The sequence below is a fragment of the Mytilus californianus genome, unplaced genomic scaffold (assembly GCF_021869535.1).
Source record: "Mytilus californianus isolate M0D057914Y unplaced genomic scaffold, xbMytCali1.0.p SCAF_7, whole genome shotgun sequence".
Classification (NCBI taxonomy): Eukaryota; Metazoa; Mollusca; class Bivalvia; order Mytilida; family Mytilidae; genus Mytilus; species Mytilus californianus.
Genome location: NW_026262723.1, coordinates 39,587,035 through 39,614,952, shown reverse-complemented (window position 1 = coordinate 39,614,952; position 27,918 = coordinate 39,587,035). Strand labels below are relative to the sequence as shown.

Genomic DNA, 27,918 nt, shown 5'->3' with positions numbered 1-27,918 from the left:
GACCGTCATATTCCTGACTTGGTACAGGCATTTTCCGAAGAAAATGGTGCGTTAAACCTAGTTTTGTATCAGATGATAAAATGTTAAGAGTGGCTATTTTTGATACTTGTTAATTAGAATTTCTGTATTATATCTGCTTATTTTATCAATATATTTTTTCGAGAAGTTAAACTATAATTTAAAGAATTTATAAAGCGATTGTGGAGTTTATTTTAACTCTTTTTTAGTATCGAGCAAAAGAAAAAGTACACAAAATTCAAAGACAAATGGACGGATGAAGAGAGATGGTGACCGTTAAGCATCAATAAAAAACTAAACTACAATAATTTTCAATCATTATACTTCATTCATCGCAACTTAAACGAATTCAAGCTCTTGGACACATTAAATAAAGTGCGAACAGTAACATGGACTCATCGTGCGATACCTGTATTAGTAGTGAAGGTCTGTAAACACTCCAAAATCAGCATGAGATTCTATACATCCAATATCGCTGTTTTGACATTATTGATTTTATGTTGATGGGGCAGCTTAGATTAAACACTAATCAATCAATCAATTAATCAATCAATCGAAACTGTTGCTGATTGTAACATTTTCTATCCGGTTTTATTATGTTTAGCTGACCTCGCTATACTATTTTTATATTTACTTAAGACTTAACAATAGATCTGTTCCAAAAGTTCAACGTCCGCCCTAGTAAATTACATTGCACAATCTCGCCGTCCTCCTACATGTAAATATCTTTATATATAGAAGGAAATCCATATGTCTGGCTACTTTCAAACAGAATATATATTTAACGTCCAATGGCAAATATTACATATAACAAAGACCCTACAATAGATCTTACAGATTCCGCACATTTGTCGATGCATAATGTAACATATATTTCCTATAATAATCTTTAACAAAATGCATCATTTTGTTTAATCTTGCACTTTTACAGATGTAGGAAATCCAATTTCTATTACATTTTAGTAATCTAACTTTTTACAATTAAAGAAACAGCTGCAGTTCGTTGAACGTACGGACATTAAGTAGTTAAGTTAAACACTCAAGTTTATTTCATGTCAAGGAAAGAATTTTTCATTGAAAATAAGACGTCTGAATGATGCTTTCTACATATTACGAAATTTAATTTGATTTTATTGTGTTTTTAGTAGACATTTGGAAAAAATTGACTCTAATGGGTAATATTTCTTGTCAGATGTTCACATCTTCGTCTTAGATGGCTAGTGCCTGAAATAATGAAATGCCACGAAGACTTGACGTGTATATGCACCTTCCAAATCACAAAATTAATCTAATTGTGAACTTACTAGAATGGCATGTACTATAAAATACTAGAATGACATGTCCTATAAATACTAAACTGACATGTCCTATAAAATACTAGAATGATTTGGCCTATAAAATACTAGAATGGCATGTCCTATAAAATATAAAATACTGCAATGATTTGGCCTATAAAATACTACAATGATATGTCCTATAAAATATTACAATGATTTGGCCTAGAACATACTAGAATGACATGTCCTATAAAATACTACAATGACATGGCCTATGAAATACTAGAATTACATATCTTATAATATCAGAAACAGCAGTCATCGCGCCCGGAACTATTTTTTTCCCTTCTTGATGTTTTTATACGTCCGTTATAGGCTGTGGTGGTTTAATTATAAACGGTAGCCGTTATCCGCTTTAAGATACTGGATCTTTACATATATATTGCGCAATTTAGTGTGCTCGAATCGATTAAAAGTTATTGGACTTTAGCTGCCTTTTTTGCGGCATAATACTAGCTTCTGATTTAAAGCCTATTAAATTTTAAAATATCCCTTTTTTTAAATGCATAGTTATGTGTAATCTTGCTCTCCTGGAGCTGTTTATTGTTTTTGTTTGTTTTGATCGGTTCGTTTTTTTTTTTTTTGTTTTTTTTTTTTATTATTCTTGTCTAAACTTGTATATGATTATCAGCATAATATGTAATATTAGAAGAACTGTAATAGATATTGGAATTAATGTATTTCGGAAGAAACCGGATGGCCAGGATGATAAAGTGCGTTAGCACGAAGACATGTTCTCTGTTCCTCTTCTTTGCAGAACTCTGGGATACACATTTCATATTGTACCATCTAGTAGATCCTTGATAGTTTCTGTTCTATTCGTTTGCAACTGTTATATTCTCGACACGATTTAGAGCTTGAAATATTATTTTGACACCCGTCTACAGTTAGATATAAAAATATGACGATGTGGTATGATTGCCAATGATCGAGGCAACTATCCACCAGAAACCAAATGACGTAGAAGTAAGCCCCCTAGATGTCCTTTCAATGATGCGTAGTTGTGTTGCTGTATTATTGGCGCATACACCATATCTTCTTTTTTTCATGTTAAGAATCTTAAATATGCATTTAGAGGTACATTGTACGTATGGATTCAAATGTAGATGCATTAATAAATCTATTTTCATGTACATCCTAATTTTGCAGATAAATAAATTTGTGATTTTAAATTTAATGAAATTTTATGTGGCAAGTAATGGCTTTTACTACAGATTTTCAATACTATTCATTATTCAGAACTAAATGTACTTCAATCTCGTATAAATATACAAATATGCATACTGGAAAATGTCACTTGCTTAGTATGGCAAGTATTCCGAATTCAAATTGAGACATCAAATTCATGAAAGAATTTATTCAATGGACCATGGAGTACACAACAATCAACTCATTCGATATACTTCGTGCACTGCTTGAAGCTGATTTCATCAATTATCAACATCGTTTTGATCAAAACAAAAAATCAGCTGATTTATAATTATGATTGAAATGTCTCCGCCTTTTCTGCTGGAAATTCATAAGAACGTACCTATAAATATTTCTGAAACAGATTCTGACCATCAACAATTATACAGGATGGTCATGGATTATATGTACAATGGGTGTTTTTAATAAGGTTGCATATATACGGGCATATTTTTGCATATAGCTGTAATATAATCCTCTTTCTGTTATACTATATTTCTTTCTGCTCTTCCTACTGATGTCCTTGACATTTGAGTCGAATACTATTTGAGTAGGCCTGAACTTTTCTAAGTCTTACAAATTATCGAAGTGATAGGAGTTCGAATAAGATCTTCCGAACTTTATGCCTCGTTCACACGTTCACACGTACATTTAATTCGAATTGAATTCGAATCGAATGCGAATCGAATTCGCTAATCGCGTTCACACACTCTTCTTTTTTAATTCGAATTGACTCGAATTGGCTAAATCGCATTATCCAAATTGCATTAGAAATGCGTTTTTGTTAATACAAATTAAAAGTTAACGTCGTTCGGACAGTAAAGCTAATTTGACGCGCATTGCAATTCGAATTAGAATTTACGTTTGGACGTAAAACGTTTCGAATGCGAATTAAACTAATTCGAATTAGTTAATGCGAATCGAATTCGAATTACGTGTGAACGCAGCATAATTTCATAAACTTGGGAGGTAAGTGCCGCAAAACATATATAATCATAATATCAAATCTAGAAGAAATCTTGTAGTTACCTGTACCAAGTCAGATTTTTTTTTTAACAAAATTACTTAAGTTAGATTTAAAAAGGGAAAAGTCCATAAAACCTGATAAAATCAAACGCTAGATTATATTAACCATCGGTAGAAAACAACCGTCATATTCATAAATTGGTACGGGCATTTTTCGAGTGAGGGGAAAATGGTGCGTTAAACCTGGTTTTATGCCATCCTTAACCTCCCACTAATATGACAGTTTTTATAGTTCTGTCATCATCTGGTCATATTGATAACATAATTGCGTGAGCAACCCAAACAAACATAATTGGTTGACGTTACAATAATCGGGAATTATCAAGTTATTTCGGTTGTTTTAGTAGTCTGTGGTACGTGGTGATTCCTGATTTTGTCGGTTTTACAGATGAATTTAAAAATAAATATCTTGCAAAAGAGGGACGAAAGATATATGTACCAGAGGGACAGTCAAACTCATAGATCGAAAACAAACTGACAACGCCATAGCCAAAAATAAAAAGACAAACAAACAAATAATAGTACAGATGACACAACATAGAAAACTTTTGCACTTTTCAAAGAATTGACAATGGATATCTGTCTGTATACTAAAGGTTTATGAGATACGATATTCGATTTACAACTAATAACAAACTTCCTGTTTGCATGCTTCATTTCCTTAACATTAATCGTTTATATATTATTCATTGAGTAGTGTACATACTCGAACTATTCCTCAAAATTTTCTATGAAACCATTTCAGGTAAACATTAAACAAATTCTAAATGTAAATAAAAGCTGTTTACTTTAGTTTGTAAAACTAAAGGTGTTAATGCTTATTTATATGTATATACAAATAATAAAGTAAATATCAATTATGATCTAATTTGAAAATCTATTTAATTATATATGTATAAGATATAACAGTTAAAAAGCCAATTGATAACAGGTCACTTTCGGATCATCAAAATTCGAAAATACCGTTAAATGAAGATATCAATAACCATAACTAATTGACATGTTCTTCAGTCATGGCGCTTTTGGTCCTACAATTTATTGATTTTAAAGCACAATAGATATCGTTAATAATCTTTACATAGTAGCTGTGAGCCAAACCTTACTGAACGAACAAGACATGGCCACTGTGTAAGAGGTTTTGGATTGGGGTCCTTCATGTCTGTGTTTTGTGTCATTTTTCTCTATTCTTTATACATATCTTTTGCTCATTATTCTCTGTTTTTATTTTCTTCTATTTTTTGCCCATTATTCTTTATTCGTTATATTTTAGAACCCCGTTATGCTCTTTTCTTTCTATTTTTCGCCCATTATTCTTTATTTTTTGTATTTTAGTACCCCATTATACTCTATTTTTTATTGTTATGGCCAATTTTCTGTATTCTTTATTTGAATTGCCCATTTTTCTGTAGATTTGGTCCATTATTCTTTGTCCTGTACACCCCATCCAGATCCTCGTATACAGTTTAATCGATGGGATTCAAATATCATTTTGGATAAGGCTGCTACTCATGAAATTTAAATATTGTTAAAAACCGTGTTCAAATGATATATTTTAGTGAAAATAAATCAACGCCACAGATGAAAAGCGTATCTGAAGTCTTGTGGGTTGATGGGTTTTATAAATCATTGCCCACGTCGGGTGGGTAGTTATTCTTAGCTATAGCTGGAGATATGAACACAATAAAATAAAGAGGAAGCATATCGATTAGGAATCGTATTTCAGGTGTTTTATTTTTTTGTATGACATAAAAGAAGAAATATTATCAGGTCTTATTTGATAGTCATGTAATAATAACCAAGTTCTGCTATATGTCAGACGAATATAAATTTTGCTAAGGGCAAACACCAGGGTTCTCCTGGTACATGAGGATCTGGGTGGGAGGTTTTTCATTTCTGTATTCTTTGAATTTTTTAGGCCATTTTTCTCTAATCTTTATACTTTTTGTCCATTATTCTCTTTTCTTTACACCTCAGAATTCTCTATTTTTATTTTTCCATTTTTCTTTATTCTTTACATTTTTTGCCCATTATTCTCTATTCTGCAAACCCCTATCCACACACACTCGTACATGCCTGAAACTTTTCATATATCTAAACTCACGGCTTCATGTTAATCAAATATAAATTTTACCGAGTGCAACGTTATAGTTTGTAGAAATGCTATTAATATTGTATCATTTATGGTATTCAATGTTTATCTGGAAAATAAATATTCCCGTATATCCACATTTTTCCAGATAAATATCAAATGTTTTTTTTTTATATCTAAAACAATTCAGAAATATATTGTCTAACAACTCAATTATATAAACATTGCTATCTAAAGCAGAAAAGCCATTGACTGACTTCATCCACAGACAGGCAACAGCGTATTGTAATACTGTAAAAAGGCGGTTAAACAATACGGGCGCTTGATTAAGCCAAACACTAGAATTACTTGTTGCAAAATAAACTACTGCAAATCATACGGATGGGATGAAATAATAGAATGAATGTGTTTAGACGTGAACCCAGTTGTTGGTACAAAACTTTGATAGTACAATCATACTGTTCAGAAATAATTTCAATTATTCCAAGTTTTAACCTCGGTATCCTTATTACAGTGTGACTATAAAACATGTCAACAATAAAAAAAAATTTCAAATCAGACCACAGTTTTCAAGATATCGACATAATCAGCCTCACACTGGAGTCGACTTTTCTTAGTATTCATTCATAATAATGCATTTTGCGTCTATATCTCTTATCTGGTCAAATAAAAGTTAAATTGACAGGTGGTGATCAAAACAATTAGCAGACTGATACAGCAACTTTAGTCACGAAAAAATGCTTGAAAATTTTGGGTTTCTTATTATTTGTGGGAAACCAATGTTCCTCGAAGTCGTGGGTCATAGCAAACCACGTATTAAAGAATTCAACGACAAATAAACACAACATTTGAGTTTTAGTTTTGAAAACAGAACAGCTTATTTTTCAGAACAGCTTATTTTTTTTTTTTGCTGATCGATGATTTACTTTACGTTTCTATTCGTGTTCGATGTCGCTTTGCCTTGGAAAGTTGGATGAAAACCGTTGTTGAATAATGAAAAAAAAACAATTTTGATTTTGTTTCGAAAAATGTGTAAGTCTGTAATTAAGTACGTTGTTCCGTTTTTGTTGAGCAACTTTTGTACGTTGTTTTTATGTTCGACAAACATAGCAACGAAACACGCATTTTTGCAAGTAAATTAAAAAAAATATTCAAGCATCAAATTAAATTAATTGATATAAACAAACTTTTAAAGATTATCTCGTAATACCATCAGTACCATAAAGTGTTCACGTCATGCTATTCTGTCTTAACAAAGACATTTTGATACGTTATGCATAATATGTGCAATTAAAAACAGATCTAGATAGGAACTATCATTAATGGTTACATGCAATATTTAAAACAAAAAACAGCGTCATGTAGCATAACAGGGACGACATCTCATTGTATTGATTGCAATTAAAACACCCTTTTCCTTCAGATACTTCTTTTTCTGAGAAAAAAAAGTCTAGTCATGAAAAATAGGAAACACTAGAAAAAATTTAACTGATGGCCAATACTTTCTGCCCTCAGAATCTATCAATTCATTATCTTGTCATTTTAAACGAAGGCAGTTAATTCATGTCCATCAAAACAGAGCAAATAAATACGTTTCAGACAGACCGGGAAAGACCTCAACAACTTTTGAAGGCCATAAGAATCATAATTTATTCAATTTTATCACATTCCGTTACTATTTTTATCAAAATTTAAACTAGGGATTTGTCAACGTCTAGCGGAAAGATTAAAACATAGATTTTATAATAAAGTACAACAGTCTGAAGTTCTGGTAACCTTATATGGACCAAATCAACCATTTCTAATGTTACGACGGTTTTTACTTTATACATTTTAAAAGATTGCGCTTCAGTCATGCGGGCATGGATGATATGAAAGATAAGAGTATGATTCTGATTTGAATTAATTCGTACGATAAGTATTCTAAATTACAACCTTCATCAGGCACGCTTGAAACCGAAAGATTGTGAATCCATGTGTTAAAACGTTCGGATGAATCTAACCCAAGAAAACACGAAAAGAAATATCAAAACCAATGTAAGATTTGACTGAAAAAGTTACAATCGTACATAATCTATCGGCATCGATACCTTTCAAATCAAAATATGATCATGTTTGTGGAAGCCACATCTGAAAGATCATGAAGGTCATCAGAACACCATCCCTCAATTTTTAGCAACCGATCATTTTTAAAGTACGCAGATATTTCATTTATAATGTATAATAACTAAAATGTTTTTTGATAAAGTTCCAATTGCCATTTCGTTTTATGCAAAGTTCACACGTAAGAGGATCCATTTCCCCGTAAAAATATTTCATACCAGGGCCATTTTCAAAGAGTCTTTTAATCTTTACAATATAAATATAAATGCCTAAAGATTGCACACTTTTGAGTTTGTAACCAAAAATGATTGAAAGAAATTGTCAATCAAAACCAATTTTTTACCAAAAATAAAGCTATATCGATAATTGTTCTTCACAGATATATAATACTTTTGGTTACTGATGACCTTTGATGACGAACTTTCCTTAACATGTGAAGAGGGTCTCTATGCGCAAAAATCTGTTCCATAATCTTCACCTTTTAAAGTCTGACATGAGAACGAACTCGCCTCGAGCAAACTTTAACGTTTGAAAGGTACAATAAAAAATCTATATAATGCAAAATGATGGCGTTAGATAAATAAGTGATTTATCTATTTTCATATATGCCAAAAAAGCCTATTTTTCTCTATTTTTTATTTTTTTGGCAATTTATTCAGACTGGTATTTTTTGCCCATTATTCTCTTTTCTGTAAAACCCATCCACACCCTCATAATAGAGTCTCAGTGGTGCTTTCTATTCAAATGTTTGAAAATGCATTTAATTTGCATTGACTCTCATTTAACTGCACATAATCTACTTGAAATAGACAAACATGCTAATGTATGGATACAGTTCCCTTTTGTGCATCGTCTATGTCTGTTCTGCAGTAATATACGTCAAATAGAAGGCATGTTTGTGTATTTGAATTTCATGCATTTTTAAGAGTAAATTGACAATTACATTTTGTATTGCTTTATGTAACGATTATTGTATTGGAACCGACCTCGTTTGTTTAAAAACAAGTTTCATTCATTGTCAATTTTCTTACTTTGAAAAAATAAAATAAGATTAAAGTACATAATATAGTTCGAAAAATGGAACCAGAAAAAGAACAAGTATCCTTAAAAAGATCTAAGAAGCAATACACAAGAACAATGTCTAGTCTTGGAAATGTCACAGCATTTAACGAGTTCTCTAATAGCAATTAGTAAAACGCTGATCTGGGAATTTTGGTTCGACATATTTCAATCTAAAAATAATTCTTGCGATTCCATTTCAGCTCTAAATGAATAATAGATTTTTAAGAATTTTAAAATTACATCTACATGTTCAAATCTCAATAATATAGTTTTACTTCTGTTCCCCCTTTTAACTTCAATATCCCAAGGAACACAAATGCTTTTTTTAAAATGCATGATCTTTTAAGAATTTTTGTTTTGTTTTGTTGGGTTGCTTTCTAATTGGTCACGGCGTGTATACCAAACATCACCATTTATTGATCTCCATGTTCTCAAACATACAAACCCCACATGGAGACCTTTCACACGCCGTTGCTTTCTTTTTTTGTTTTTGTGTGTGATCTTAGAGAGCATATGGTATTATATTATTAAATTCTCGCTACCATTAAATATGAAATATGTTAGGTATTTACTTAATTCTTGTATGACGAGTAAATATCAATAATTTAATAAAGCATACAATATTCAATTAAATAAAATGACAATACTCCGTTAAACTAACACTGCTTAATGCTTAATCGATGAAATATCTTCCCGTAAGGTCATAAAAATGAATAATATGCCATTGTTTGTTGACTGTATTGAGCTTTTCATCTTTTCTTTTTCCACTTAATGATTTCTTTCATTAAAACCGTAGAAAATTGCGGTATAAGTGTCATAAAACATATAAAAGATTTTGTTAAATACCTGTTGAGAAAAAATATAATATTACCTTTTTCGATAAAATTGAACATGAACAAACCACAAAGAATAAACCCCATTTGTTATAAATTTGAATAGGTTATCTCAACCTAACAAAATGGACCTTTTTGAAAATTTGATATTATTTATTATGCTTTTTAAATATCAAACATATGATTGTACTTCCTGCTCAACTGTATCTATACGAGTGAAAATTGTTGTAAAGACAAATATGATTTACTTTTAATCTATTCATGCATGTGGTCTAAAATTTGATCAACTGTAAGCAATAGTATTTGAATTACCTTAAAAATTGTCAGAATATTGTTGCTCAACAAAACTGAAAAGGGGTTATGAAGTATAAAAGAATATTTGGGTAATTGAGAGTACCATTTTTTGTACTATTAAAAGGACTTTAGTTTATATGTTACACTTAAATGCTGTAATAAAACTGGACGGAGTGGAATATTTCAGCAGACCCAATCTAACTCGAATAATTCAATCAGTCCCCGTATTTGACTTTCCTACTTGCGAGGTTAATGTCGCGCATGCGGAATATAACGAATGGATTATTCGGGTTAGACCCAGTCATGTTTCAAGTCCAAATATCAAATTAGAAACGATTAAATTCCTATAATAATTGCATCATTATATAGTGATAATTATAGTCACGTTTAATCAAACAGAATCATTGTTTCAAGTTAACTTCAAGTCTTCTTGTAATAAAGAAGACGCACTTTTAGTGTCTAGTTGAATAATTGTGCTTGTCCGGTCTTGTCTACTACCAGGAAAGAAGTTAAGATTGTTGATAATTTCATTTAAGAAATGTGTGAAGTAAAATCGTATATCTATAAAACAGTATAGGCTGAATACAACTTTTTCTTTTTCTTTTTCTTTTAGTCAGCATGATGTGTCTACCGTTCTCTGATTAATTGTTTTTAGGCCTTTTCTTACTTTTTATTTTACCAATTATATGTAATTGTTTAGAAAAAAATAAAGATTTTAACCTATGTTGAGTTTATCTTTGTAAAAGCGATCTCATGAAATTTCGATGATTGTTCTAGTCAGCCTGAAATCGCAGATAGTTTTTCACGATATACATATATCTTTAGTATAAAATCGTCCAAAATTATTTGCACCTCACTCCGCTCGACAGTATATATTGAATTTTTATATACGGTAATTGCACCCCCATTCAAATATCCGGTATCAGCCCCTCAGTGTGAGTGGATTTGTTTAAAAATGTACTAAGGTACAGAGTATGAATTTGGGCCTATTTGATCTTAAATTTGAGATATTACAAAAAAATTGTAATTTTGCGTAGAGTAAAACACTGTGGACTGGAGCACAAATGCGCGCTATTCTTAGGCATCCAAAAAACATTTGAAAGTTGATCGAAATCAAGACATTTTCATCAAAAGATTTAGAAATTGGTTTTTAATGAATTCATAACTCAATTTAATTGTAAATTGGTGAATTCTTAAATACGTGTTCTTTAAATTCTCATTCATGCTCATTTTAAACTAAAGCTTTAATGAAACTATAGGCCTTCCCAGGACCCTTATTTCACACTGTCCTTCACACAATACTATCTTGAGGTGGCTTCCAAATACTAAGATCTACATCTCGGTTAATATATATTTGTTTATATATAGTAATTGGTGTTACGCATGCTGCAAATTTTTGTATTTGCATGGATATGATTGATAGATTTTTTGTTCACGACGTTGATATATGCTAAATATACTCCGAAGTACATCTATATTAGAGTATAAATAGGTTTGGTTTCTATATAAAGTTGATTAAACCTGCAGAAACAAATTTTTAAAGTTTATCAGATAACGTAATGTCTTATTTTTTCTTTCAAAATGGCTTTGGAAGCATTTAATCAAAATCAGAGTATTCTTGTTTGAAGTAACACCCACAACTCCGATTTAAGGTTATCATAAAACAATATTATGAATAACAATTTGAAAATAGCTATAAATATAGATTGATTTCACTTGATATGGCTTAGCCCACCTGTTGCCCTTAAAGAGGATAAAAACACCTTTTATTTTACTGTGTTAGAATATAACAAACAAAATAATAACTATTGATCGTTTATATTCGACTTCTTAGAACTTACGAAAATATTTATGTTATTTGGTTTGTCCAACTGTTGCTACAAATACTACATGAACGCATATATTATTAGTCGTTGTGTTGAATGGAAACTTTTTGGAAAATTTGACCGAGATAACGAATTTTACAATAACTCTGAAATTATCATTAACTAATCATATTAATGAAAGATTTAAAACATTTACAAAGTAATTCAGATATTTAGATTGTTTAATAAAAAAGTTATGATGAGACTTGCAGGTAAAAGTGCTATAGCAAGACATTTTGGATAAGACTTTGACAATCAAACTAATGTTTTTATATCAAAACAACCCTCAAAGCCTTTGATGTTATTGCAGATCTTGGAATTAAAAAAAGAGGGGGAAAAGGGGGGTGGGGCGTTTTTATTGATTAAACTTTTATTAGAAACGCACAAAACCTAAACATTTGAAAGCAAGAGATGTATCAATACGTAGAAACATTAGGAGTTGTACGATCAAAGGGCACATAAAAAATTTAACCTTATTAACTGAAACAGTAACTCTTTCGGGTAATCAACAGGTGACGTTTTGTAAAGTTAAGTTATCAATAGTAAATATAGTATGGGGTTATTTTTTTCAGTGTAAGAGGAAATGTAATCATCCCCGCTTATTTATAAGCTCTGGTGATGTACAAACGGCCTCATATTAACCGTTTTTTATATAATAAAAAAATTTAAAAGGTAAGCTTTAACCATAAATATCATTGTTAATAACCCACTTCAATATTTTAATTTTTGGATTTGAAGTTTGCTTCCTATCGGTCTCATGTTTACGTCTTTTTTTTTTCTTTTTTTGAGTTATGCCTGTTTCATATACTAGAAATTTTCCGTGCGAAAAGTAAAAATGAATCCTTTGAACATGCCATAGTGTATAACTTTAAATTAATATAACAGTATAATAATAAGAAGATGTGGTATGATAGCCAACGAGACAACTCTCCACCAGAGACCAAACGAGAAAACTAACGGCCGGATTTATGTACAAAACAATAAACGAAAAAACAGACATGACATACAGCAACAAACGATAACCACTGAATACAGGCTCCTGACTTGGGATAGGCAAATACAGAATTAACATTTTTCAGTTATGAAAACCCGGTCTAGTATCATAGATATTTTAACAAAATTTAAGAAAAAAAGCGTGAGAGGCTTTTAGCATCATTGTCATTCATTGAAAAATGTAAGAAGCAAATTTGATAGGAAAACTCTAGAATTGAGTATCAAATTTGCTTCTTACATTTTTCAATATATCTAAAAACAGTTGGCTACTCTTTTTTCAGTATTAAAGAGTAGCCAACTGTTTTCAGATATATTGAGTATTTGGTATTATATGAGGTCTGGATGGGTTGACAGACTAGAGAATATAGACTAAAAAATGAAAGAATAGAGAAATATAGGCAAAAAAAAAAAAAAATAGAGAATAATGGGGTGCTGAAATATAAAGAATAGAGAATAAAAAATACAAAAATAAATAAATAAATGAATAAAGAATAGAGAAAAAATATCTAAAAATTTAAAGAATACAGAAACGAAGGACCATCTTTTCCAGACCCTTATATATGTCGGCTTATGTCTAGAAATCAATCTACTTGCCACAACCTGCCATTATCTCTTCGCCACATGGAAAATCATATTTTAATATATCTTGGTCTGATGCATTTAACTTTTTCGAATGATTGTTTTTATCATGGAAAATGCAGGTGTAAATTTAATTAAATCAATACGTTTGCAGAAAATAGAAACAAAATATCGATGCAGTAAAGGATGCTGACTTGACAGTTTTAAAATATATGTGCTCGTCAAAGAAAGATTAGTTCTGAAATTACAAATGTCTGAAGGAACGTCATGTTGTCTTGTAGAAATAAATAGAAATCCAGTCTGTGTAATTTGTCTACTGTTTTCTTCGGCAGAACAATTAATATTATATGTATTGACCGTCTGTATCGTGTGTCTTGACCGTCTCTATATGGAAAGGAATGCAAAAGCACAATACAAATCGTTAAGGCAGTGCGCAAAAGGGACGTTTATTTTTGTATTCTTTAACATATTGTTTTTTTTCTAAGCAATACTAGAGTTAAAAGTAAAATGATAGGCTTGTATGATTCACTTGGTATTTGATATAACTCGAAAAAGTAAAGAAAAAGAGGAAAACAAATCTGGTTGAAAAATTGGGGAAGAAGGAGAACGAGTTTTGTTTTTGTCGTCCCTAACCGCTAGCATCTAAGAATTTTATTTACGTACAGAGACGGTGCGAGATGTATAAATACGCAGCCACGTCTAGTCAGAATGGAGATGTAAAATCCTATGTGTGAGATATATCTCGTTGTAGCTTACCCAGTTTCAAAGAAAAACACGGACTCATATTAAACATGTTTAATGATTAATATTAAGTCAATTTATTCTATTTTTTGTAGTACATATTGAATGGAGACTTATGAATATTGATCATCTCCAACTTGACATCCAAATTTTATATAAAATATCACGTTTAGAAGTGCAAACATTTCGAGCCGAATTGATAGCGGATTGTCGGTAGCAGATATAATCATTAGAGTCATAAATAAAACCTATATATAGTAGGTCAATATTGTCATTTTCTGAACTTTCGATAATTATCATGCTTCATCAACCCTCTGTTTTTGCGTGAGTGTGAAGTTTGAGAGCAGAGACATGATAGAGAGTGGGTGTTTTAGTATGTTTTTTTACTGACCTGTTAAATATAAAATGTTTTATTGAAGTTATATTTACCATTGTTTGGACTCGGATGATTATCTATCAATTTATTGTATACAGTTGCTTTAACAGAAATTTTCTTGTATTATCCATTTTTGGAGAAGGAGTACACGTATCAAATGCATATGTATAGTGAAGTACATGTAGTTGATAGAACTAATGCGCAAAAAGTCCTAATGGGGAGATCGAGATGCCTTACGTTCGGATTCTTAATGTTTTTGATGGTATCGTAGATGCATTGATACTGGTATATAAACCAATGGATGCTAGCTGTGAGACCTGGTCAGTTTCCCATATTTTAGTCATTACTTCAAAGATTTATTTGAAAAAACAGTTTAGTCTAAAACTGCAACGACTTATATTCAATTTATAAGTAATTTGTTTTTTGTCCTGAGAATGCCTAAAATATCTGCTATTGATTTTAAGCAAGCAAAATCAATCAATCAATCAATCAAGATTTACTATTCAATGTGACTGTAGTAAAATGGTCACAATTGATTTAAAGTTTGTTCTAATGTTGTGTTTTTACACCACAGTACCATATAAGGGAAGTTTGCGCTGTCAAAAAATGTCTGACCCCACCACATTCTTCCTGTGTCTGTCCTAACCTAGTAGCCAGTGGTTGTTGTTGCTTACTTTCTGTCCTAGATTTTCAATGATATCGGAATCAATCAGGGTATTTTATAGACATTTCTCTTTTGAATTTACTTTACGGTATGTATTTTGATAGAAGTTGAAGGTCAATCGTTGGTCTGTGGTTGTTAAAATACTTGACCTTTGGTCTTTGCCGATAGTTGTCAAACTGACATGCAATCATACAACATTTCCTTATTTTTTATAATGCATGTTTTAAGAACAATCTCTCTTAGGCAATTTTCCTATTATATTTCGAATCATGTAGCATCTTCCCACATCGGTTTACTAACAATAAAGCCTCATTTATCCTAACGAGTCACACTTTATTGGTATTCATTATATATGGTTTGGCACAAAAGTCACAGGGGGGCATTGTTACTTGAGTATTGACAGATATTGCGTGAGGCAGAACATATCTATTCGTTTTAATATCAGAGTGATAAAAACACTATCCGATAAAATTCAAATTACATAAAGGTCATGTAGAACGTTTATTGTTTTGTTAACTGATAATATCTGATTATGTAAAATAGTAAGACATATCGCATAAAACGGAGTTTAGTACAATGTTCTATTCAATGCGTGCTACGGAGAATTTTCAGTTTATTAAAATAACTTAATACATAATTCTGCCGATGTGCAATCGCAGCAGTCGCTCTTTTCTTCAAAAACAACAACAACAAAAAACTTAAAAGTAAACTTGATCGTTAGTTGTAGTAGAGATGACCAGGATATTGACGAACGAACTTATCTCGACGAACGAACGTAACGGGAGCGGTAATTGTATGTTTACAAATGTACTTAAAACGTAAAAGATGTTATCATGTTTAAGGTGTATTTGGATGCAATCACGTTAATAGATAGAAACAAATAAAATATACCGATTTAAAAAAAAAGGTTTTCATAATATAAATGAAAGACGTTTACAAGTTTCCAAAAGTGTTACATATCATACGATACAATGTGATTGTTTGCTATTGTTAAAAGCACGATGAAATGTACATCACACATAGAATTATTCGAGTGCAACGACAACTTTTGCAATGTTAAAACAAATACGAATGCAAAATTTTGATGATTTGATATAATTTACAAAGTTATTGTTGTCCGACCGTATGTTTGCTCTGTGTTTTTATTGGGTATTCAAGTTTCAGGAAAAAATCTATCAGATTATAATAAAAAAAAAGGAAACCTATAGCGTTTTGTACCAATTAAAACAAAAAATATTTCTGTTGCAAACAATTTTTTTATCATACCTGTCATCCTCTAACGATGGAAAAACTTTTTTAGTGTAAAAAAACTAGTCATAAGAGAAAATAAAGTATTTTTTAAGGGAAATAACTAGACTAAAGGCATTAGTGATCCATTAATGACGCATACGAAGACATTAAATTTATTTTTAAAGCCTTACAACTATTAAGATGAAGAAAAAATATATGTCAAAATGACGACAGGCGCTTGTGGGGTAGAATCCCTTTTTAAGTGTTTAATTTCTATTAATTATTCTTGATTAAAACATTAAATTTTCTATGATTATACCACTTATCTATCTCTGCTGCGTATGTCTCGCCTAGTTTCGAGTGAATTTACCACCTCTGTTACAACCCCTTATTTTACCATCCATACTTAAAACAACATTTTAGTATGGATATCAAACCATGTCAGAGGAGATGCAATGAGTAAGTGCATAGTGGATAGGATGCAATGAGTAAGTCCATAGTTGATAGGATGCAATGCGTAAGTCCATAGTGGATAGGATTAAAATTTATGAAGTCCAAACACCTGTTCCTTCGGGAAAATTTATGTACCGTAAAATACTTCGTCTGATATATATATATGGTTTGTTTGATAAACATTCAAAATTTTGCGTAGATTGTTGAAGTACGTTTCACTGAGTTGAGTATTTAAACTATCATTGATTTGAAAAAAATAATCAGAAAGCAAGTAATATGATTGATAAGAATATCATTTAGATGATGGTACGTCAACCTTTGTTTATTTTGGAATTCAGATGCCTTTCAGTTTTGCTCAAATCATGGGTATTCTGTCCTTCCCAAGGGACTAGTCATTTGCATCCTGAAGGAGGGAGGAGGACATTAAAAGGGCCTCGAAAATTTTGGGTTTGGGAAAGGGTGGTATTTAATATTTCAATACTTCAAAAGCATCGAAAAAAATTTACAATATTTTAGCTGTTCTGTATTTCAAACATGAACAAATTATAGCTAATTTGATAAAATACTTTACATCAGTATCTGACTATTAAACAGAAATGACTAACACTTGATTCATATGTCATATCGATAACTATTGTGTCATAATTTTTGGCTTCAAACTTCATTTCAATGTTTAATGTTATATTCATGTGAGTCTTGACCATCGTCTGTTTGTTTTTTGGACATGGAGAATGACAATAATAGGGAATAATGGTTTGATTTCTTTCAGGTTTTTGTTTAAGGTTTTTCTCGACATTCTTCTTAATATTATACCCCTTTCCATATCATAAAAGCACTGATAATATCAATAGTTGTTTCGTTACATGGTTTATCGCAAAACTTATGATTGAGCATATATTTCGATGGTTCAAGATGATATCTTGGCGTCAAGTGTTGCATTTTTAATACGTCTTAACGTTAATAATTTCCTTTATGACCTGGAGGTATGGAGTCAGGCGACCCACAACCAACGCTTCCCCTTACAATAAAGAAAATAATTTATTTTAGCAGGAAAGACATACATTTGTTTCGCCTCGCTCCACTCGGCTCAATTGTTCAGAAAAACACCTTAAAGTCTAAACATGTTCTTCCAGGAATGTATTTTTATCTGAAGTTTAGTTATTAACTCTTTTAATAAAGAATATGAACAATGTGCTGAAATTGAAAGATAAAAAATAAAAGTAATTCAGATGTTTTCTTCCCCACCCCAAAAGAAAGAAAAAGACCATTCCCCAATAACAAACCTTAGATTATTTTTAACTTTTGAAATGTGGAAACGATTTCGTTTAGTTATATACGTATTTATCATCAATCATATTAATATAGTAAACTTCAATATCTATCCTATCACCTTTTCCTTACCCCTCCCCCCCCCCAAAAAAAAAATCATTAAAACCCCTTTTGAAACCTCAATTGTCAAAGCAGAGGCTTGGATATTGAGTGCACCATTTGCTATTGTAGAAAACATTGAATTGTTAATGAGAGGAGTTGGATACAGATACAGGTAATATCTTATTTAAACTTCATGCAGACGATGCAAATTACTAAACTTCTGTCGTTCAACCAGGGTTTTTATGATAGATTTATACATTACTATGTATAAAACAACAGCTCCCGGTTCGTACGATTCGTCAAGTTACGCTTTCGTAAGTTCGTTCGTCAATATCCTGGTCATCTCTAATACTTAATTGGTAGTGATCGTATAGTACTTTTATTCGTAAGATTTGAGTTTAAAAATGTCAAATAGATAAATATAAGAAGATGTGGTATGAGTGCCAATGAGACAACTCTCCATCCAAGTCACAATTTGTAAAAGTAAACCATTATAGGTCAAAGTACGGCCTTCAGCACGGAGCCTTGGCTCACACCGAACAGCAAGATATAAAGGGCCCCAAAAAAGACTAGTGTAAAACCATTCAAACAGGAAAACCAACGGTCTAATCTGTATAAAAAAAACGAGAAACGAGAAACACTTATGAACCACATCAACAAACGACAACCACTGATCAACAGGTTCCTGACTTAGGACAGGTGCAAACAGTCTTTTATTGGTAATACAGTACTATAGGATGTTTATAAAACAACGTACAAGAAAACCTTTGATTTTTCTCTGAATTGATAAATTCAGAAATTCAACTTCTGCCTTCGGAAATAATTTTCCCTGACGCTGATTATTTTTGTTAACACCAAGATCTATGTTAAGCTGAAGTTTTAAGTTCCAGAAGTTAAAACATAAGAATATTGAGCTGAAATATATATTAGATAATCTTGAGTAGTAAACTGTAAATATATATTAATACATACTGAAGATAAGCTTAAGTTGAAATTCAACATCGTTAGGGGGACCATGAATTTTGTATGAACATTATTTTATTTTAGGTTTATAACCTACATTATTATATTCTACTACAGTAACTACTTACAAAATTTTCAACAAACATAATCCTTATTTCCCACGGGAAACTGTGCGTAGGCAAAAGAACTGTTTATGAATGTGCACGTAGTAAAGTAACCCTGTTTTCCTTTGGGAAACTGTGCGTACTAACGCGTTATAACAATTTGTTTTTAAATTTGGGACTTTTGCACTTGGAAAAAAAAACCTAGATGTCGTCTGGTGACTAATACAATATTAGATTGCCGTTCTGATTTAGACATGATAGCAAATATTCTACAATAAAAAGTCTCCAAAACACTAAACATGCAATACTTCATAGCTATTTCAGTATGATAAAACAGTTATAGCCTTCATCAAAAGGTATCATAGACGTCGAGAAAATAACCTTTTCTGTATTAAATAATTTTAGATATTAACTTTTGAGGAAGGTCATAATTGTATATAAACAGACGATAAAAAAATGCTCTGTGGTTATAAGACGACAAAAGAGCTCAAAATTAACCAAAACAAAAACAAAAAAGAATGCGTCAACTACATTGTACAAATGTAGGTCGATATTCGCGATCGGTTTCTTCTTTTTATGGTGTATGCCGATTCCCCCTCGTATAGAGTGGTTTAAAGCACACATTTAATTTTAAGTTGTATGTTACAGGATTGATTTCAGCAAGTTCTATTATATTTTAAAAAAATATATTCGTTGTCTGCCATTCGCAGACATTTAATTACATCACAGTAATAAAGAAAACAATTGTTAACAAGTTTGTAAGGAACTCAACCTGATGCATGCACTGAAATCGGCATTTTGGTTTATATTACTGCCTTTTGGTTGGTTCCTCTACATGATAATTTCTTTTTAGTCTCCTACACTTTCTTTCTCCTGGTAGAAACCAGTATTTGCATAATTTGAATGATGAATTTTGACTGCAAATTTCAGTTTAAGATTATGAATATGTACTAACATCATTTGAACTCCCATGCGCAGGCACAGTTGACTTAAGACGTTCTTCGCTTTTTTGTCTAGGCACGTTTTGTTTTGATACTCACAGACACTTTATACATTTGGCTTCTAAACGCATTTGTCTTAAGCGCACCTGATTAAGATTATTTCAGAAATACGTGCCAATTTTGATGCCCAAAATGCACTTAAAAATGTCTTTAAAATGATGCTCGATGCAATTGTAATGTTGTTCAGACGGTGCTGAGGATTTTCGAAAAGCAAAAACATTTAACAATGATGAAGAACTATACAACTGAAAAAGACTGCAATACTAGATGTTTTATATGTTTTATGCAGTGAAAGAAAACACTATATAGCATGTTAGTTTATTTCATCCTTTTGTTATTTATGGAAGTCAATTATATTTCTGCTTGATCTGCAACGAATTTATAGTTTCCTCATTCTTTTGATGTCTGGCTTTGCATATATTTTATTGGATGACTGTAAAATATTCTACAGAAATATTTTCGTGTTCGTTTCCGTCATTGACTTTTATGAAATGTCAAGGGAATTTTTTCCATTTGCTTGTATTGTTAATGACAAATTTGTCTTCAGATTATAACCGACTGTATGTTTTTCTAAAAGTTTTGTCAACTTTCATCATCTTGTTATTAGGATGAAGCTAAATATAGTTTTCATAAGAGGGAAATTATATCATATCGTTAAGAAACAAAAGCTTCAGCTGTCTTTTACTATATTAAGTGAATAGTGATAAATATACAAAATCACGCTATGTAAGGGAATATCTGTTATAATTGTCTTCCATTCTTAGATTTCTATATAAAACACATCCATTTTGTTATTATATTTTTCCATGTTTTCTTTTGACATGGTAAACTAATTGTGTTCTTCTGTTTATTAAGCATGGTAAAATATTCCAAGCTCTCGAGATTTAATTGACCTATTCCCACTACAAATGAACACAATCTGAGAATCGAATCTCTAAGAATGAAATTCTGAATGGCTTAATTTTGATTTATTCATTCATGCTGAGACATACGCTGATTCCTCAGTATTGTCTGTTACATTTGTCACATCTGCCTTAATGTCACAAAAACAAAAAACAAAAACAAATGAATAATAAATAAAATAAGATGTGGTATGATTGCCAATGAGAAAAATCTCCACCAGAGACCAAATAAGGTAGAAGAAAAGCAACTATATGTCACCGGACGGACTATAATAATGAGCAAAACCCATACCCCACAGCAAGGCTCCGAAGTGACAAATGTAAAACAATTCAAACGAGAAAATTAACGGGCTGACTTTTGTACAAAACAATAAACGAAAAACAAATATGATATACAGCTAAAAACGACAACCACTGAATAAATTTAAAACGCCCCTGAATTGGAAAGTTGTGTAACAGTACAACATACGAACAAACTATGAAAATCAGTCGAAAAGGGCTAAACTCATCAGAACGATACAAAGCACAAAAACAACTAACAAAACCACTAAAGATTAACTCTGTTCTCAGACTGTCCTGTGTATAAGAGCATATGCTTTATTGGGGCGGTTACGAGCTTAACATTTTATAAAGACATCTGTATATGGTTGGAGACCGTATGATAAACCCTAAATGCTCATTATTATTTTGTATCGGTGAGTTTTGTCTCTTTGACATTAACGCAGCACAAGTCTATCCTTTTATTGGTATGTTAATTCTGCATTACAAAATAAGGAGATGAGGTATGATTGCCAATGCAATGAGAAAACTATTCATCAGAGTCCAATAAAGTGGATGTAAGCAATTATAATAGGCAACCGTACGGTCTTCAACAATGAGCAAAGCCATGCCGTATAGTCAGCTATAAAAAGTCATGACATGACAAAATAAAAAAAAAATTCTCTCAATTCTAATTACTATATTTGATTGTAAATGGAAGCGCGCAATGTGACGTAATAATCGTTAAGGACATGTTGATATCTTCTGCATAAATTGAGTTTGTAAGTAACAATTCTTTCAATCTTTACGACTTTTAAATATCACTTTAGTTCTTTTGTGCAATTTCAGATTTTCGATTTTATTCTATAATTTTAAATACATTTTGTCGTTCCTGAGTACACTTGATATAAACAGAGGCTTCCGTTGAAAGCGGTAATTGGAGATGAACTAACTTTACTCGTTAAAATACCTTAAGTTTTTTTTTATCTATACGATCATTGCAAAAAATTGCAAGCTACTCTTGATTTATCGATAATTTAACAGATTTGTCTTCAATTTACATGCTTAAGGTTGGACGCTATCCTGGGCACTCTGGTTTTTTCCAACAGAAAGATTAACCGTCATATTCAACGAATGTCAAGAAAATGATATCAAGCCCCAACAAATGAAAAAAATATATAATAAAACTTACAATAACCTTATGTTTTCTTAGAGCGTATAAATATTACCGTCATATTTTACGAATGTAAAGGAAATGACATTAAGCCCAAATAAATGAACAAATAAATAATAAAACGTATAATAACTTTATTTTTTTCTCAGTATGTATAAGTACTACCTTGGGACTTAATACTATTTGTTACAGCTGATTGAAGAATGGTATGCAGAAGTCAGTTTTAACCCACTGTCTTATTATTGATCAACATCATGTAATTGTGGATAACTCTTATATTCGTTTTTTAATAGTTTCAGACACTCTTAAGGTCAAGTGTTATTTATCAAACGTAGTTCTTAATGAAGTTTACGAATCTATTCGTTATTGCCTTATTAAAAATGGAAAATTATTCCAAAACCTTAGACTTCCATACTAAAAGCAATTCGCTGGTACCGTTGCTAACATTAAAACTGAATTCATTACGTCAGGGAATGTTTTCTGATTGACTCTGTTATTAAAAATAGTGACATTAAGATTTGTGAAAATATGTTAGGAAAGCTAAAAATCTTTTTTTTTCTACAATTTTAGGATACTCTGTTTGGATTTCTGTTTCGTTGAACGGTTTATTAACTTATTACTTAGTCATTTAAAATATTTTTATGTTCTTTCTAAGTTGAAAAGGAAGAAACTATATTAATGAGTATGCCGTTTGAACAGAGTGGCACAGCAGTGTGCTTAACTAAATAAACACATTGTGATATACCAAGCTGAATTCATTAGGTCAATGTTTCAAGTCAATTCCACCTTTTAAGGTAAAACGTTGTAATAACTTGTACCACTTATTTCTACGATGCGTAAACATATTTCATGAAATTGTAGCAAAATATATGAATATTATCTTATTAAATAAATGTAGGTTGCCAAAGTATTAAAAAATAGGGGAAACGTTATTTGAACAACAACCTACATAACTGAAAGATAGAGGACTCGGTGGCCGAGTGGTCTGTGTAGTGCATCTACTTTATCAGTAGCCTGTCAACACTGAGGTTGTGAGTTCGAACCCTGCACGTGGCAGGGGCGTCCGACTCTAAACTTAATAGACAATGATTGCCTGTTTTCCTGCCGAAGGTCGATCGTTCCCTCCGTGATCTCAGGCTTCCTCCACCAATAAAACTGACTTCCACGAAATAGTCAATAGTGCTGAAAGTGGCGTTAAACACCAAAAATCAATCAATTAATAATTGAAAGTAGTCCATAATGCAAAGTTTAGCTAACATTTGATGAACAACTTTTAAATTTAGATAACTGAAATGATTGGTTGGTATTTGGATCGGCAGCATGTTTTGCTTTTGTGTTGTTTTTTTTCTCTCTTTCAATTACTATTTCGCATGTGTAGGTCAATATCATCCAAATGGTAGATTTTACATTTGTAGGGCTGTTATCTTTATTAATCGTGCAATCGACCTTTCTTCTATACAAATACAGGGTGGCAGATAACATGAAGCGATAAACGTGAATTATACGTTTACAGTCTCCTGGTACCCTGCTCTCTGATGTGAGCGAACGGTTATGTTCAAATTACTGTTTACATCACAGTTCAATTTGGGGTCATCATTGCGGGTTCACGTTGAACTCGTGCCGATTTCCTTCAAAAACAAATTCAACGATCGGGATTGGAAAAAAAAATATAAGTTTAAGCTCAATGTTAAATTGCAGGATAAAAATAATATTCGTACAGAGTAGAAAAATATAAAAGCTTTTCTCCTGTATCTCAGCCAGTACAAATACATGTTATATTTTCCTACACTGTACGAATATTGTATATATGCTAGTTAACGCATCAAGATACCATGTCTACAAAAGACTCATCAGTGACGCTCGAGTAAATAAAAAGTTAAGAATACTTTTCTTGTCGTGAAAGACTGTAAATTGATCGTTATGTAACTTTTAATCTCAGTTCGAAGATGTCCACATTTTCCACTTTGGACTAAAAAGTAATAACACATCTGTGTGTTTGTTGGTGAACAACGGTACGCCACGTCTAGCTACCATGGCTTTATCATGGCGGCCAGGTCTGTATTGTTGGAGAAAGCACAGGAGTACCTGGAAAGATCCGCCGACCTTTGACAGAAAAACTGGTAATCGCTGTCTATAATAATCGTAATCGAACACATCTCGCAACTCACAACCTCAGAGTTGACAGGCTGGCGATCACTGAGTATAAACAACTTATTAGACCATTCGGCCACTGAGGCCCTATAACTTATCTTAAAATAATCAAAATGTGTGGTGATACAAGATAGTATTCACACTGGGAGTTAAATGTCAGTATATTCGCGAACTTGTGTGAGGCGTATGACAAAGCTACTATTTTTAAACTACATGTGTTATTACATGAATTTAATACGAGTACCTAAAAATAAAGCTAATATCAAGTTTGCATTGCGTGTTCAATTGTATAGTTAATATTTCCAATATCCTCAAACCAATTTATGTATTCAGAATTCCACATGCGAATCCTTTCAGGTGTGATGACTTGAATGTAATTAATGAAATTCAGTGAATCATAGGACGTTTCAGTGCAGTATCGTACATTAAAGAAATAAAAACATAAACAATTCATTGATTTTGTCTACAATTTTTGAAATTAAGAAATAGCAAAGACTTACCTTGAAATAGGACTAGTAAACACAATAAATAGAATCTCATAATGTATCCTTATCCAAGTGAAAAAATCATTTCTTAGAGTTAAAGTTATAAATTTACAATTTATTTTCCAGTTTATAAAGTATTATTACATTTTCCTTGTTTCATATCGTAACACCTGTGAATACGACAGAAGTCAACAATAAAATATTTTTCCAATTGAAAACCAATTCCTGGAGTTTTACTTCATTATTGATATTTGTTAAAATCCTCGTGTGGTCGGATCAGTATATAAAGCCTGTAGCAAATGAAAGCAAATATTTCAATATGTTCATATAATAACGCTAACCGGACCCCAAATACCGTTAAGTGTAAATTACCAATAATTCAATAAAGATCTCGTTGTTGGTTAGTCAAAAGCGTATTTAAACGTTTCTTTTAAATTTACATGCACTTGATTATATTTTTCTCCACACCTACGATCCGACTTAATTATTGGATTATCGGCCTATCAGTTTCAGCAATAATGACAAGCACTATATTGTTCATATTTGAAATTAACATTCAGTCAATATTTTAACTGATTGAAATCCAATCACGGTTACGGTCTGCTGCGTCATGTATCTTTCAGGAGTGCGTGGAGCGGGTATCCTGTCGTTATTACAACAAAACTCCATTTTATGACTTTATGTTCAGATTATGCTTCAGTTACAGCCGTAAGAATGTACTCTGAATAATATTGAACATTTTTAACAGCACTGCAGCTGGATAGATTCCTTGCAAAGCAAAGATGAAAGAACGATAAGTTAATCAGTTCTTCACAAATAAATGAACCATAGAACAGTGGTGGGTGTCACAATAATTATTTTCTGAATAGAATGAAATCACATTTCTAGGTACATGCGATATTTGTTTTCAATTTCCTTATCGATGTTAATATCAGGATAAAAAAATAAAACGTCCCGTAATTCACACGTTTAAGGGCAACATTTTCTTTTTATTCAGGGGAAACTATCATTTCAAATCAATGGTAAAGGTAAATTAATTACCTGAAATTGACAACTTCGATGCACTTGTCAATAAAATTTGATAAAGGTATCGATCGTTGCTATTTTCTGTTTTAAATGACACGATTATGAGAAAGAGGATTGCTACTACTTTTTATGGAAATATCATTAGTATTAATATATTCAACAGCTTGCAAAACTTCTGTTGTGGTTGAGACAATTCCACAAAATCGTGACACATTTTAATGTGATTTTCTTCGTGGTATTTATTGGCTATGAAATAAGTGAAATCAGAGAAAAGAATATTAGAAAAAAACATTTTTGTGTAGCGCTTCCTCTGAACTGGACATCACAATATTTTGGCAAGTCATTGCTAAGGTTATTACTTATGATTACAATAAATTCAAATTGAGAGATAGGTTTATTCGCTTGAAGATGATTTATTGAATTAAGTAAAATTTTTCACTGAGAATGCGTGTAAAATTGGTAAAAGATATCCTCCTTCATCCAGCACCGATTCATATAAAAATAAGAAGATAGGGTATGATTGCCAATGAGACAACTCTTCAGGAGAGACCAAATGACACAGAAATTAACAACTATTGGTCACCGTACGGCCCTCAACAATGAGTAAAACCCATACCGCATAGTCAGCTACAATGTATAAAAGGCCCCGAAATGACAAATGTAAAACAATTCAAATGAGAATATATGTACATTGTACTTGAGTTTTAAATCGAAAATTATTGTCTTGTCGGATAAAATTCCCGTTTTGTCAAGGTAAAAAATCATACCTCTTTAATCTTTACTTTTTTTCTTGTTTAAGGAAGTGACAAGTCATATATTGTATAGCATGTATTTAAAAAGAAAATAATAGTCAGCATTATTCGTCAATAACCACTACTATCTTCTCTTTATAAAACAAAGTTTTATTTTAATGCTCTTCAACTCGTACTTTATTTGGCCTTTTAAAATTGATTCGAGCGTCACTGGTGAGTCTTTTGTAGACGAAACGCGCGTCTGGCGTATAATATTTAAATGTTAATCCTGATATTAATAATGAGTTTATTTGATTACAATGTTGGTAGTTTCTTTTTTTTTTTTGAAATAAAGGACCAACAGATATATAGTCAGGTCCGATTCATAAATACTACGGTAACCAGCTTAAAATATAAAAAAAAATATGTAGCTCATTCGCAGCACGTACGTCGTAACTTGTATATCTTCCAGTTGATAAAAAAAACCCCAACAACTTACAACCAAAAGACATGCAACAACAACCTTTGCCAATATAGTCGATATGTAGTAAAAGTAAGACCCACAATGAAAAACATGCACAGCGCACTAACCAGGATGACTATTAACTTGAAAAAAGAAGTAAAAGACGGCTCAAAGTTTAATAAAAGCGTCATAATGTTTTTTTCCATCTTTAAACCAATTTCTTATTTTGTTTGTTATGCTCTCGCCGCAGCGGAGGGGATATTAAGTGTTACCCTTGACCATTTGTACGTCCGTCCTTACGGCTGTACGTCCGTACGTACGTCCCAAAATTGGTGTCTGTTTTCTAACTTTAGTTTGCTTGACCAAAATGTTATGAAACTTATACATAATGCTTATTACAACACAACTCAGATCAAGTTCGAATTTGGGTGGCGTCAC

At 31.6% G+C, this 27,918-nt stretch overlaps 1 protein-coding gene across 2 annotated transcripts in view; it reads right to left on the bottom strand.

Annotated features, from left to right (window-relative positions):
- The window catches only part of LOC127707428 (proto-oncogene tyrosine-protein kinase receptor Ret-like), a 98,244-nt gene extending 72,476 nt beyond the window's left edge, over positions 1 to 25,768 (bottom strand). For both annotated transcript variants that reach the window (XM_052211941.1, XM_052211942.1), the window contains exon 1: positions 25,276 to 25,768. In XM_052211941.1, the coding sequence (XP_052067901.1) occupies positions 25,276 to 25,315 (40 nt within the window). In that variant the 5' untranslated portion in view covers positions 25,316 to 25,768. The remainder of the gene's footprint in view (positions 1 to 25,275) is intronic.
- Between the last annotated feature and the right edge of the window lie 2,150 nt (positions 25,769 to 27,918).